The sequence below is a fragment of the Pseudophryne corroboree genome, chromosome 2, assembly GCF_028390025.1.
Source record: "Pseudophryne corroboree isolate aPseCor3 chromosome 2, aPseCor3.hap2, whole genome shotgun sequence".
NCBI classification, from domain to species: Eukaryota; Metazoa; Chordata; class Amphibia; order Anura; family Myobatrachidae; genus Pseudophryne; species Pseudophryne corroboree.
The window spans coordinates 250,553,084-250,568,837 of NC_086445.1; the positions used below are offsets into that span (position 1 = coordinate 250,553,084).

Sequence of the window (15,754 nt, forward strand, 5' to 3'; positions counted from 1 at the left end):
GCTGATTTCCAAAAGGGTTACTTATGGCGTACCCCTTCCCGCCAACGTACAGGATGCGCTGGGAATCCTCCCCTAGGGTAGACAAAGCTCTGACACGCTTATCTAAGAAGGTGGCCCTGCCGTCACAGGATACGGCCTCCCTAAAGGATCCTGCGGATAGGAAGCAGGAAGGTATCCTGAAGTCTGTTTATACACATTCAGGTACCAGATGCCCAGAGGGACATTTGCCTACTGGGCTCTAGAATAAATGCAATGTCTATTTCTGCCAGAAGGGTCCTGTGGACTCGGCAATGGACAGGCGATGCCGACTCTAAAAAGCACATGGAGGTTTTACCCTACAAGGGTGAGGAATTGTTTGGGGACGGTCTCTCGGACCTAGTTTCCACAGCTACAGCTGGGAAGTCAAATTTTTTGCCATATATTCCCTCACAGCCTAAGAAAGCACCGTATTACCAAATGCAGTCCTTTCGATCACAAAAAGGCAAAGTCAGAGGTGCGTCCTTTCTTGCCAGGGGCAGGGGTAGAGGAAAGAAGCTGCACCATACAGCTAGTTCCCAGGAACAGAAGTCCTCCCCGGCTTCCACTAAATCCACCGCATGACGCTGGGTTTCCACAGGTGGAGCCGGGAGCGGTGGGGGCGCGTCTCCGAAAATTCAACCACCAGTGGGTTCGCTCACAGGTGGATCCCTGGGCTATACAGATTGTGTCTCAGGGATACAAGCTGGAATTCGAGTGATGCCCCCTCACCGTTACCTAAAATCAGCCCTGCCTGCTTCCCCCATAGAAAGGGAAGTAGTGTTAGCGGCAATTCACAAATTATATCTCCAGCAGGTGGTGGTACAGGTTCCCCTCCCTCAACAGGGAAGGGGTTACTATTCCACAATGTTTGTGGTTCCGAAACCGGACGGTTCGGTCAGACCCATATTGAATTTAAAATCCCTGAACATTTACCTGAAAAGGTTCAAGTTCAAGATGGAATCGCTGAGAGCGGTCATTGCAAGCCTGGAAGAGGGGGATTTTATGGTGTCTCTGGACATAAAGGATGCTTACCTGCATGTCCCCATTTATCCACCTCATCAGGAGTACCTCAGATTTGTGGTACAGGACTGTCATTACCAATTCCAGACGTTGCCGTTTGGTCTCTCCACGGCACCGAGAATATTTACCAAGGCAATGGCGGAAATGATGGTGCTCCTTCGAAAGCAGGGTGTCACACTTATCCCATACTTGGACGATCCCCTCATAAAGGCGAGGTCCAGAGAGCAGTTGCTGATCAGCGTAGCACACTCTCAGGAAGTGTTGCAACAGCACGGCTGGATTTTGAATATTCCAAAGTCGCAGCTGATCCCTACGACTCGTCTGCCCTTCCTGGGCATGATTCTGGACACGGACCAGAAAAAGGTATTTCTCCCTGCGGAGAAGGCTCAGGAGCTCGTGACTCTGGTCAGAGAACTCTTAAAACCAAAACAGGTGTCGGTGCATCACTGCACGCGCGTCCTGGGAAAGATGTTGGCGTCATACGAAGCCATTCCCTTCGGCAGGTTCCATGAGAGGACCTTTCAGTGGGATCTGTTGGACAAGTGGTCCGGATCGCATCTTCAGATGCATCGGCTGATCACCCTATCCCCCAGGGCCAGGGTGTCTCTTCTGTGGTGGCTGCAGAGTGCTCACCTTCTTGAGGGCCGCAGGTTCGCCATACAGGACTGGGTCCTGGTGACCACGGATGCAAGCCTCCGAGGATGGGGAGCAGTCACTCAGGGAAGAAACTTCCAAGGGCTGTGGTCAAGTCAGAAGGCTTGTCTGCACATCAATATCCTGGAACTAAGGGCCATATACAACGCCCTGAGTCAAGCGGAGCCTCTGCTTCGCAACCAACCGGTGCTGATTCAGTCAGACAACATCACCGCAGTGGCTCATGTAAACCGCCAGGGCGGCATAAGAAGCAGGGTAGCGATGGCGGAAGCCACCAGGATTCTTCGTTGGGTGGTTATCACCGTATATGGCGAAAATATGTTGCTTGGTGTAAGGCCAGGAATGCCCCTACAGAGGAATTCCAGCTGGGCCGGTTCCTGCACTTCCTACAGTCAGGAGTGACTATGGGCTTAAAATTAGGGTCCATAAAGGTCCAGATTTTGGCCCTATCCCTTTTCTTTCAAAAGGAACTGGCTTCGCTTCCTGAAGTTCAGACGTTTGTAAATGAGTGCGGCATATTCAGCCCCCTTTTGTGCCACCAGTGGCACCTTGGGATCTTAACGTGGTGTTGAGTTTCCTGAAATCTCACTGGTTTGAGCCACTTAAGACCGTGGAGCTAAAGTATTTCACGTGGAAAGTGGTCATGCTATTGGCCTTAGCTTCGGCTAGGCGTGTGTCAGAATTGGCGGCTTTGTCATGTAAAAGCCCCTATCTGGTTTTCCAGATGGACAGGGCAGAATTGCGGTCTCGTCCACAATTTCTGCAAAAGGTGGTGTCATCTTTTCATTTGAACCAACCTATTGTGGTGCCTGCGGCTACTTGTGACTTGGAAGATTCCAAGTTGCTTGACGTAGTCCGGGCTTTGAAGAATTATGTAACCAGAACGGCTGGGGTCAGGAAGACTGTTTATCCTGTATGCATCCAACAAAGTGGGTGCTCCTGCTTCAAAGCAAGCTATTGCTCGCTGGATCTGTAACACGATTCAGCAGGCTCATTCTGCGGCTGAATTGCCGCATCCAAAATCAGTGAAAGCCCATTCCACAAGGAAGGTGGGCTCTTCTTGGGCGGCTGCACGAGGGGTCTCGGCATTACAGCTTTGCCGAGCTGCTACTTGGTCGGGTTCAAACACATTTGCAAAATTCTATATGTTTGATACCCTGGCTGAGGAGGACCTTGTGTTTGCCCATTCGGTGCTGCAGAGTCATCCGCACTCTCCCGCCCGTTTGGGAGCTTTGGTATAATCCCCATGGTCCTTACGTGGGGGGGGTGTCACCGGCCTTGCGCCTTGGCTGTCACAACAGAAGCACACTGCTAACACTGCCTGAAGATTGACGTCTGTGGTGAGTACAAACCGGGGTGGTCCCCCGGTTCAAAGTGCAGGTGAACGCAGGCACTAGGTCCTGCTAGGGTCCCCTGTGTAGACTGGCTGACAATCGCTTGAACTAGCACTTGTGTTAGCTTTTTGAGCAAACGGGAGACATTGCCAGTATAAATATTCACTATAGCTCCGGCGCCATTGGAGGGGCGGAGCTACCACAGAGCGTGACCAGCGGCATTTTGACTCCTTCCTCTGCTTACTGCATCCACAGACAGCGCGCACGCACATAGCTCTTCCTGCCTTGCAAGCCACGTTGGAACACTGGTACAGGGTGTAGCAAAGGGGGATGGCCGCTATTGCACACTACCTGGGTTCTCTACCAGACAGACATTTATTGGTGCTTACTGTGATATAGCTAGCTGTCAGCCTCACTGGGGCTGTACAGCTAGGGGTGTGCTGGTGTCCTTCTCTCTCTGGGGTATATTTACTAACGTCCCGATTTTGGCCGAGTTTTTTTTTTTTTTTTTTTTTTTTTCAAAGAGTCATCTCGGAAATTTACTAAACACAAATCTCGGCAGTGATGAGGGCATTCATATTTGTTTTAACAGCAGAGTTCACAAATACGAATGAATACACCATCGGTCAAACACGCCTGTTATTTTATAGAACTCTGTAATTTACTAAGAATTCGTATTCACAATCACTGCCGGCAATAGCCAAACACTGCTGGTAAATGTTCTAATACGTAAAAAAAAAAAAAAAAAATTTTTTTTCCTGGTTGTAAAGATACAGGGGAAAAATTACGTAGGGTCCCCCCATATTTAAACAACCAGCACTGGGCTCTGCGTCTGGTCCTGGTTCAAAAAATACGGGGGACAAAAGACGTAGGGTTCCCCTGTATTTTTCAAACCAGCACCGGGCTCCACTAGCCAGAGAGATAATGCCACAGCACAAGTACCAACATGCGGGGAAAGAACGGGCCTGCTGGTACCTGTAGTTCTACTACAAAAAAATATACCCCCCAAAAAATCACCACACACACAGTGACAGTAAAGCTTTATTTTACATACATGCACACTTACACACTCACATACTTACCTATTCCCAGGGAGCCCCTTGGTCCTCTTGTCCCGTAGAATCCACCGTGGACCTATGAAAAGATGCCCAAAATACTCACCAATTATCCGGTGACGTTCGGTCCTCTTCATTCCATGTAGCATCCAGGGGGTTAAAAGACAACTAACTGCTAAAACCCGATCCCTCGCACTAAAGGGGTTCCATGTTTACACATGAAACCCCTTTTTCCGACTGCCAGGACCCCTCGTGACTACTGTCAGTGAAGGTCCCGTCAGCCAATCAGGGAGCGCCTTGTCATGGTGCTCTCCTGATTGGCTGTGTGCTCCTTGCCTGTCAATCAGGCTCAGCGCAGCGGCTAGAATGGAGGATCGCGGTCCTCCATTATAGCCTATGATGGGAACTTTGTGGTCTGCGGTTAACCGCAAAGTTAATTGGGGTCACCCACAAGAGTGTACACAATGAAGCCCTGCTCGGATCTCACTGATCTGGCCGGGCTTCATTGTGTTATGTCCGGCAGTGTTTTACTAATCACTCCCGTAAAACACTGCCCAACAATACGATTTACATCGACATCGGAGCATACGAAAGAAGAGGACTCGGCAGCTTAGTAAATTACATGGAAAAAAAAAACAAAGTTGCAAAAAAACACGACCAATACTACTTGAGATGAATCTCCCACCAAATCGGCACAAATACAATTCTTTGTAAATATACCCCTCTGTGTCTCCTCACATACAGTAAGGGCAGGCTTGAGAATACTGTCTGTGTGTGTTATTGTGCTTACTATAAAATATGGATAAACACCAGCTGTGCAGTGTATGTCGCACTAGATTCTCTCCAGTATGATCTAATTCTGTTTCTTGTGAACAATGCAGCCAATCATCACAACTCTGTGAAAAGGCTTGAGGAGAGTGTCCAGAGCCTGCATGGCTAGGGTCTCTGAAAAATATGATGTCTGATATGTCATCCCAGCTCACTGCACATGTTCAGAGAACTCGGCTACTACAACAGGCTGTTGCAGATTTAGCTGCTAGGGCAGATGTTACACAGCCCCCCTCCTCTGAAGGACCACAAAAGCGTGGTTTGCCTGCCCTACTATTTGACACAGATGAGGATATACAGGAAGATGGGGAGGACTTGGACCCTGTTAGTGGGGATACCGATTCTGCTCAGGGTATTGAACCCCTAATTCTGGCTATACGGGATGTTTTAAAGCTCCCTCTAGAGGACACTGCATCACAGCAGTTGTTTTTCTTTACACAAAATAAGCCTAATGTCACTTTCCCTGATTCTGCAGCGTTAGATGACCTATTCAAGTTGGCCTGGAAAAAGCCAGACAAAAAATTCCAAGTGTCTAAAAAGTTTTAGCGCACTTTCCCATTTGCTCCCGAAGGTAGGAAATTTTGGGAGGAACCCCCGGGGGTTGATGTATCAGTCTCTTGACTGTCAGAAAAGGCGGTGATGCCTGCCCCAGGCTCCTTTACTTTAAAGACTCTGCAGCTTCTGTTTCTGGGGATGTTGTTGGGTACTGTGGCCCAGAAGGTGTTCCCACCAGAGGATAAGGTGAGAAAACTTCAGGAGATGGTCCGCATGGTGCTTCGACCTACTCGAGTGTCCATCCATCTTTGTATAAGATTGTTGGGAAAGATGGTCACCTCATGCGAGGCGATCCAATATGGGAGGTTCCATGCCAGGACTTTTCAGCTGGATCTCCTGAGCAAATGGTCCGGATCGCACCTTCAGATGCTACGGCTGTCATCTCAGGCCAGGATTTCCCTCCTGTGGTGGCTGCAATCCTCCAATCTCCTGGAAGGCCGGAGTTTCCTGATTCAGGATTGGATCCTCCTCGCAACGGATGTGAGTCTGAGAGGATGGGGAGCTGTCACCCATGGGGCACAGTTCCAGGGCAGGTGGTCATCCCACGAAGCCCTCCTTCCGATAAACATTCTGGAACTTCAGGTGATCTACAATGCTCTGCTTCAGGCCTCTCCTCTGGTCAAGGATCACGCGATCCAAGTACAGTCGGACAACGCCACAGCAGTGGCGTATATCAATCAGCAGGGAGGAACAAAAAGCAGAGCCTGCATGCGAGAGGTGTCAAAAATACTCCTGGGCGGAAAGAAATGCAACAGCAATGTCGGCAATCTTCATTCTGGGTGTGAACAACTGGGAAGCGGACTTCCTGAGTTGTCACGATCTCCACCCGGGAAAGTGGGGTCTCCACCATCAGGCGTTCCAACAGATCATCCACCGGTGGGGCTGCCCGCAGATAGACATGATGGCTTCTAGTCTCAGCAAGCAGCTTCACTGGTATTGCTCAGGAACCCTTAGACGAGGGCAGTAGATGCACTGACGTCGCCTTGGCCTTACCAGCTGGTCTACCTGTTTCCTCCGATTCCGTTGCTCCCAAGGGTGCTCAAACGCATTCGAAAATCGGGGAGCCCAGGCAATTCGGATTGCCTCCGAGGGCGTGGTACGCGGATCTTCTGGACCTGATCGTCGAAGACCCTTGGCCTCTACCTCTCAGAAGAGATCTTTTTCAACAAGGACCGTTCGTCTACCCGGACTTATGGCGACTTCCTTTGCCGGCATAGAGGTTGAGCGGAACATCCTAGCTCACAAGGGTTTTTCCAAAAAGGTTATTGCTACCATGGTATAGGACAGGAAACCTGTGACGTGAAAACACTATCATCCTATCTGGAGAATATGTCTCTTGGTGCGAGGAACGCCCGTATCCGCCTGCGTAGTTCCACTTGGGACGTTTCTTACGTTTCCTGCAGGCTGGTGTTGATAAAGGCTTGCGTCTGAGTTCCATTAAGGTTCAGATTTCATCTCTCTCCATTTTCTTCCAGAAGAAATTGGCAGTTTTGCCAGAAGTTCAGACCTTCTTGTAAGGGGTACTCCACATATAATCTCCCTTTGTGCCGCCTGCTGCACCCTGGGATTTGGCTGTAGTGTTGAAATTTCTACAGTCCTCCTGGTTTGAACCTCTCATGACAGTAGAAGACAAGTACCTCACGTGGAAGACTGTGATGTTACTGGCCCTCGCTTCTGCTCGACGTATTTCAGAATTGGATGCCTTATTTAAAAGTCCCTACTTTGGTCTTCTACGAGGACAGAGCGGAGCTCCGGACTAGACAGCAGTTACTGCCGAAGGTTGTCTCCGCGTTTCATCGGAATAAACCTATTGTGGTTCGGTCCAGTTCTGACGCTTCTGCTCCTCCGGAGGCATTGGATGCTGTGCGTGCCTTGAAGATATGTCAAGCATACAGCTCAGGTCAGAAACAAGGATTCCTTGTTCGTGCTCTTGTGATGCGCAGAAGAAGGTTTGCCCTGCTTCAAAGCAGTCCATTGCTTGTTGGATTAGGCATACTATCCAACAGGCCTATGTGTCGGCAGCCTTGCCTGTACCTAAGTCTCTAAAGGCCCACTCTACAAGATCAGTGGACTCTTCCTGGGCGGCTTCCCGTGGAGTCTCGGCCTTGCAACTATGCCGAGCTGCTACCTGGTCGCGGATGAACACTTTTGTGAAGTTCTACAAGTTTGATACCCTGGCCAAAGAGGATACCCAGTTTGGGTAGGCGGTGCTGCAGCAGTCTCCGCACATTCCCGACTGTTCTGGAAGCTTTGGGACATCATCCTCATACTAGTTTCATCCAATATCCCTTATGGATAAAATAGGATTTTAATACTTACCAGTAAATCCTTTTCTCATAGTCCATAAGGTATATTGGGCGCCTGCCTCAGTGCGTGAACTTTTTTCTGCAGGTTCTTGTTCTATAGTTACCTGTTCAGCTGTCTGTGTTACCAGCTGTTGCTGGTTGTTGTTGTTGTTGTTGTTGTTTGTTAGTGGTGTGCTGGTGTGTAAATCTCGCCACCTTTTCTGTTACGTTCCTTCTCATGTCCTTTTCTCCTTCGGGCACTTTTTAACCTGTAACTGCCTGTGGGAGGGGGCATAGAGGGAAGGAGCCAGCACGCCCAGTTGAAGAAATTTAAAGTGCACTGGCTCCTTTGGACCCGCCTATACCCCATCGTACTAGTTTCCCCCAATATCCCTTATGGTCTACGAGAAAAGGATTTTCCGGTAAGTATTAAAATCCTATTTTCTATGACCTCCATATTTTTTTGCCATAGACCTAACACAATCAGTCGTTGATTCATCTAAATCATGGGTCTTCAACCTGTGGCGCTCCAGCTGCTGTGGAAGTACACATACCAGCATGCCCTGCAACAATTTTGCTGTTGAGTCATGCTAAAATTGAGGCAGGGCATGCTGGAATATGTAGTTCCACAGCACCTGGAGGGCCACAGGTTGAAGACCCATGCTCTAAATTAATACAAACTTTTTTTTTTTTTGCCCTTTTTTTTTTCTTGCAGACTGCGCTTTAGAGTGTGGCAGTACCATATTGGAGTTTTATTTGTAGACTTGGTGCACTGAAATAAAGTCTTACACAGCCTCTGGATACAGCGCCATTACTGCTCCATCCATGCGTAGGAGTCTATTTACTAAGTCGTGGAGACTTAAAGTACCAACCAATCAGCTCACAATGGTCATTTTTCAAACAGAGCCTGTAACATAGCAGTTTGGAACTGATTTGCTAGTACTTTATCTCCATCCACTTTATCTTCTCTCCAAGGCTTAGTACATAGACCCCTTACTGTCTAATTTAACCACCTAACTGACAATTTTTTTTTTCCTTCAAAACCATTGTTAAGGCTTTTTAAAAAAAATTATGTACTGTAGTTTCAAAAGTTTTTAAAAACCTTTAAATATTATATTATGCACATCTGCTGAACCGATCTCATCGTCAAAAACTGGGGGACACAGTGGGGCGGTGCGGACACATGTTATCTGACCATTCCAGTTAAATAAAGGTATGTTAGGGTAAAAAAAAAAAAAAAAAACGGCCTTTTTTATTTGTGATCTTATTCTGTCAAGATCCATTGGCGTTTTTTAGTACTAGAAAGAAACCATATTCCAATATATATTGTATCTCCTAACAGAATACTATTCCTGCTCACCTAGTGCCTAGTCCTTGTCATATGCTAGTCTAATGTCCTATCACCTGGATACTTTGCAGGACTGATGAACACCTAGACCTGCAATGGACACTCGAGGGCCACCAGCTGGGGGTTGTATCTGTTGATGTGAGTCCCACTGGGAACATTGCAGCTTCTAGTTCTTTGGATGCACATATTCGCCTCTGGGACCTTGATTCTGGCAAACAGATGAGCTCCATTGATGCTGGGCCAGGTATTGACTATTCAGGACATACTTATTTTAATAATTGTTAATAATGAAGCACTACCTCTCTGCTTCCTGTAATGCACTGAGCTGAAACGCACACACATGGCTATATTTCCAAAGCAGTGGCTTTTGAGGTGAAGAGGAAAAGATTCTGTATATTATTATTATTATTATTATTATTATTATTATTATTATTATTATTATTATTATTATTATTATTATTCCATTTCACCGAATGCCAACATTTGTTGGTTATCTATCTGCAAGCATAAAGGAAATTACTTTTTTATGGAATCCACCGCTTCCCAGGAGGCTGGAGCGGAAAATTAAAAGCGTCACTAAAATTCAGTGTATAGCTCTGCGTGCTTTAAACTGAATGTTAGTGCCACTTTAAATCTTTCTGCTCCAATCTGCCAAGAAATGCCGCTTCATATATATATAGCCCATAGACTTGCATACACTCTTTACAATACTGTATATTAGGTGCTATTATCATGTTTAGTTACATAAATATCATGCAGGCACAATCTAGTACAAGCGATAGCGACGTGCAGGACCGCGCATCGCTATCGCTGTGGGGCATACACACGGAGAGATCCGTGCTTAACTTCTAAGCAATCTAGTCAGACTAGTTATAATTTAAGTAAAATACACACACAGTGGGATCCTTTCTTCGGGTGGTCTTCAGTATGCCGAATGTCGTGATCCCGGCACCGGGATCCCGACACCCGGCATACGACAGCTATTCTCCCTCGTGGGGGTCCACGACCCCCCTAGAGGGAGAATAAATAGCGTGGTGCGCGTAGCGCGCCACCGTGCCCGCAAGGGGCTCCTTTGCGCTCGCCACACTGTCGGTATGCCGGCGGTCGGGGTGCCGGTATGCTGGTCGCTGGGAGCCCCGCCGCCGGCATACCATACTACACCCCTTTCTTCGAGTGCTTAAGAATCAAATGCAGCTGTAATTTCCAAGAGAATGCTGATCAGCCAATCTGCACAACACAATACTAAATATAACAAAACACCTTGGGAATCTCTACAGCGCTGTCTTCAGTCAATTTTATAATCAATCTGTTTTGTGTTCTTCCGTTTTTATTTAGCCGCTACCACTTCCAATAATCACATCCATATAATAGATGTAGTCCAGTCATAGTAAAAGTCAAATATGAAAAATTTATTAAAACACTTTAAAAACAAAAGGATTTATCTTTGCTTCTAGACAGCACAGATTTCAGCGGATATCACAGTTCGGCTATAAATTTTATACAAGGAGTTAACTCACCGGACCTCCCGGACACAGATTATAATCACGGCGTTCCCCCGTCCGTGGACGACTAACGGCAGGAAAGCCCTCAAGTGCACAGCTCCAGGTAGCAGCTATATTCTCGGAGGAGGGGGAACGCCGTGATTATAATCTGTGTCCGGGAGGTCCGGTGAGATAACTCCTTGTTTAAAGCCGAACTGTGATACCCGCTGAAATCTGTGCTGTCTAGAAGCAAAGAAGAATCCTTTTGTTTTTAAAGTGTTTTAATAAATTTTTCATATTTGACTTTTACTATGACTGGACTACATCTATTATATGGATGTGATTATTGGAAGTGGTAGCGGCTATATAAAAACGGAAGACTACAAAACTGATTATAAAATTGACTGAAGACAGCGCTGTAGAAATTCCCAAGGTCTTTTGTTACATTTGGTTAGAATTTAAGCATGGTTCTCTCCGTGTGTACCCCACTTTAGTGTGACCTCTTTTGTAGCATATTATTACTTAGAGATGAGAATTATGTTGATGCTATTGATGGTTTAAAAAAAACAAGCAAACAAACAAACCTCTACATTGTCCTTTTTTATTTTTGTGTTCTTTTTACATCAGCCAACAATAATGCTTTTCTGGTACGTGGCCATATAAAATATTATGCAGTGGTTCACCTGTCTATGCTCTTAACCCCTATATCTCCACAGTGGATGCTTGGTCTGTTGCCTTTTCACCCGACTCCCAACACTTGGCTACAGGAAGTCACGTAGGGAAAGTGAACATCTTTGGCGTGGAGACTGGAAAGAAGGAATTCTCACTTGACACCAGAGGCAAATTTATCCTTAGCATTGCTTATGTAAGTTTCAGTGGCTGCAGAGAAGAAATATAGGCCACCTCCACTTAAATTGGTTAACGTTTATTGACGTGTCTGACTGACCAACAGAGTCCAGATGGGAAATATTTGGCAAGCGGTGCCATTGATGGCATTATCAATATCTTCGATATTGCAACTGGGAAGCTGCTCCACACGTTGGAAGGTAAGAGGATCTTCACATCACATAATACAGAGTATCTGACAGGGTGGTGGCAGGCGCATCATGGCTTTTCACCCACTCCAAAAAGTTATTAGTAGGACATTGACATTAGTGTGTGTGTGTGTGTGTGTGTGTGGTAGATCGTTAAGACAAAGCTCCACTGGGCAGGGACTGATATTGCTGCATAATATATTTCTGTATAAATAAAAGATAATTAATCAGAATGAAAAATAGTGAGTGTACATTACACATGTAATTTTTTTTTTTTTTTTTTTTTTAGGACATTTATTGAATATATCTGTTACCTAATCGTTCCTATTGTCATTGACTTGGAGTTGAACACAAGAACAACTCTTAATTTAGGGGTGCGAGTGGGTGAAACCTCTAATTTCAGTTATGCAATTCCTTACTGGAGTTAAGGTGATTTCCCCCCGACCCCCAGATTTATTATTTCTACAATCCATCTAACTTTGCCCATACAGTACATTACAGATATTTGTCAGTGATTTGCAGATCATTTTCAGTTAACAGATCTGCCAATCTTGAAAGACAGGCTACTAGAAACGGTCTGCTGATTGTTGCCCATACACTCGCAATCTACAGTCCCAATTGATCAGTGAAATTGGCGATATTGAAAAACCTGATTTCTGCAGCAGGTTATATTGGTCTCCACAGGAAAAACATTGGGTGTAGAGTGGATCTTGATCCAGAGGCACAAACAGGCTAAAGCTTTAGCTGTCCCAGGATGCAATGGGGCCTCCTCTATAACCCCGCCTCCAGGCACTGAGAGCTCAGTTTTCGAGTTGGTGCCTGCAGCAGCAGGTCACTTAACAGGAGGGCTGCACTGGGCAGCCCTGAAAAGCTGTTCTGAAGATTTCCTATTTCTGCCTGGGCTGTCAGTGCTGTATGTCTGTGTGACATTCACCGCTGCAGCTCCATCACCTCCCAAGCGGTGTTGCATACTCCTGCAGCCTGGTTCCCGGGTACTTGCGGTGTAGAAGTCACAGCTTAGGCACAGAGTCGCACACCGCTTTCCTGGTATGTATGGCTGCTACGGGGAGGAGGTAAGAGGGTTCCCCAGGCGAGACCCGCCATTAAATCGTGTTCTGTCCGCGACCTAGGAAGACTGGTCGCGGCGCTGGCGTGGACACTGTCACTGGGCAGGGACCCCACTAGACTACCAGGGTGATTGAGTACAGGTTGGGTGTACTAACACCCCATTTAATAAGGCTCACATTACCTGGGGTGGAAGTCCAGAATAGGGGAGGTGGCACTTCACCTGTAGCCACTCCCCTGGCCCACGGCGCCATCTCCTCGCAGATTTCCCGCCCTGGAGCTGCCTCTCACTCTCCCTCACTCCCTGACTGAGATGCTGGGCACCATCTTCGGAGCATAGCTGCTGCTGGTCTCCAGGATTGCAGGTCAAGGTCTACCTTGTAAAGCTGTCTGTACACAGCTCTGAGACTTTACAAAATAAACACACACACACACACACACACACACACACACACACACACACACACACACACACACACACACTACTCCAGTGCAGCTTTATTGTGATAGGGATATTGGGGAATCTAGTATGATTATAATATAGTAATAGACAGTATTTATCAAATACGTATATTCTGTGTTAGTCACATAATACCAGGTTTTTATCCGCAGGTATTGTTTATTTTTTTCTGGCTTCATCGTACTAAAAAGCCCTGTTGTAGCATATATACCATAATGACTAACAGGGCAGTAAATCAGTGGAAGCTCCTGCATCATGCAGAGCATGCTCCAAGGACTTACCAGAGGGGGAAGCGTTGTTTGATGGTCTGTGTACTTCTTGTCATCCACCTCCCAGTCAGTCTGAAGCTCCTGCATCTACACAGGAGCCACCATAGGCTGCGTTCACCACCCTACTGGGTACTCTGGTGGAATGCCTAGCACCCCCTATGGGACCACCTATGCCACTACCGCCACAAATTGTCCATATGGTTAAACCACCTTGGGCGGAAAATTTGTCTAACCAACTGCAGCCGTTAAATCATCTCTGGTTAGATAGAAGTCTACCCCAGGTCACTCCCATGCCCCTGGGTCCTCTCAGTTGGCTGCTTCCTCCTCACAATCCACAAACCTCTCTGATGTCTCTGAAGAGGAGGGGGAGCATACGGTCCTGTCAGACACTGAATCCTGTGTTACTGATGAGGATTCTCCTGTGCAAATTGATGTCCCTGCCTTAGTGGTTCCTCTTAAGCATAACCTACAAATCACTGATGAGGATTCCACTACTGTGGCAATGAAAACTGAGAAGTTTAAACAGCAGAAGGTGGTTGAAACTGTATTACCCCATTCTGACCATCTTGTGGGCGGGAACCCTGGTCTAATCCAGGGAAGAAATTCCCTTTGCCGAAGCAGGCCTTGGCTTGCTATCCCCTCCCTGCAGAGTTATATAACAAATGGGAGACTCCACCGCCGGTGAATTCTCACGTCACCTCTGTCCACTCTGCCTATCACCTCACTGAAGGAACCGACAGATAAGTGTGTGGAGGGATGCCTGAAATCTATATACTCCCTTACAGGGGCAATTCATAGACCCACTATAGCTGCCTCCTGTGCTGCAAAAGGTGTTGAGGCATTGGTTCAGGCATTAGAGGAAGATCTGCCCGAGGATATTTCTGACAATGCCAGACAATACCTGTTATTACATTCACGATGCGTCCTCTGAGGTGGGAGTATTGGCAGCTAAGGCGTCGACCACGTCAGTCCTGGCTCGCCGCATACTGTGGTTGAGGTCGTGGAAAGTGGACCTAGACTCCAAAAAGACTTTGGAAGTACTCCCCATCACTGGGGAAATTTTGTTTGGGAAAGACCTAAATAAAATTTTGTCTGAATTAGCAGCTGCTAAGACTGCTTTTCTCCCAAATACTAATCCTTCTGCACAGAAGGCAAAAGGTACCACTTTGCATTCCCTTGAGGCCGAAAGGAACGAAAAGTGTCAGGCATACCCGAGGCAAGCTCGTGCTCCCAAAACCACCAAACCCAAGGCAAAACGATCCTGGGCAGCCCGTCGGCCTGCTTCAAAACATGACAAGCCTGCTGAGTGACGGAGTGGGCCTCCCCCTGGGGGACCCCAGGGTGGGAGGCAGACTTATACAATTCGCCCAGGTCTGGTTAAAGACCACTTTAGACGCATGTGTACTGGAAGTTCTCTCTCACGAGTGCGCTGTCTACTTCAAGAGACGTCCACCTCGCCAGTTCTGCAATAAGGCTCTCCCTTCGGATCCGTTAAAGCAGGCCTTTCCAACCACGGTCCTCAAGGCACACTAACATTGCAGGTTTTAGTGATATCCAGGCTTCAGCACAGGTGACTTAATTAGTAGCTCAGTTATTTTGATTTAACCATCTGTGCTGCAGCCTGGATATCACTAAAACCTGCACTGTTGGTGTGCCTTGAGGAACGTGGTTGGGAATGCCTGCGTTAAAGGCACAAGCTCTACAGACTGTTATGAGTTCTCTCCTGAGTACAGAAGTGGTTGTGCCGGTACCTCAGTCCCAGAGAGGCAGAGGTTACTGCTCGACCCTGTTTCTGGTCCCAAAAACCAATGGGTCCTTCCGGCCTATACTCAACCTCAAATCTCTGAACAAGTTTGTGAGAGTGTCCAGGTTTCGTATGGAAACGCTGCGCTCAATTGTGCTGGCTATGGAACCCGGAGACTTATACGGTATCCCTGGATGTATAGGATGCATATTCCTATTGCTATGTCGCATCAGCAGTTCCTGTGGTTTGCTATTGGCAACTCGCTACCAATTCCAGGCTCTGCTATTTGGACTGGCTACGGCTCCTCGGATCTTTACCAAGGTCATGGCCGTGAGGACGGCACATCTCCGTCGTTCATATCGTTCTGTGTGTAGGCACCAATGATTAACGATGCACGGCCCTGCGCTCGTTAATCGTTGGTGCCCCGTCGCTTATGCATGCAGGCCAATATGGACGAGATTGTCCATATTGGCATGCATTGCTATGGGGCTGGGTGACGGAAGGAGTGAAGAAACTTCACTCCCCCCGTCACCTCACCCCCGCCGCCGAGTCGGATTGGTATTTGTGTAGGGCCCACTAGTCATCTTCAACGGACTATCACCTT

The 15,754-nt window shown here is 47.3% G+C and overlaps 1 protein-coding gene across 1 annotated transcript in view; it reads left to right on the forward strand.

Moving 5' to 3' along the window:
* SKIC8 (SKI8 subunit of superkiller complex) overlaps nt 1-15,754 on the forward strand; it is a 96,931-nt gene that overhangs the window by 60,481 nt on the left and 20,696 nt on the right. Inside the window, exons 4-6 of the mRNA XM_063952657.1 lie at nt 9,169-9,341; nt 11,295-11,443; nt 11,531-11,624. Of these exons, the coding sequence (XP_063808727.1) occupies nt 9,169-9,341; nt 11,295-11,443; nt 11,531-11,624 (416 nt within the window). The remainder of the gene's footprint in view (nt 1-9,168; nt 9,342-11,294; nt 11,444-11,530; nt 11,625-15,754) is intronic.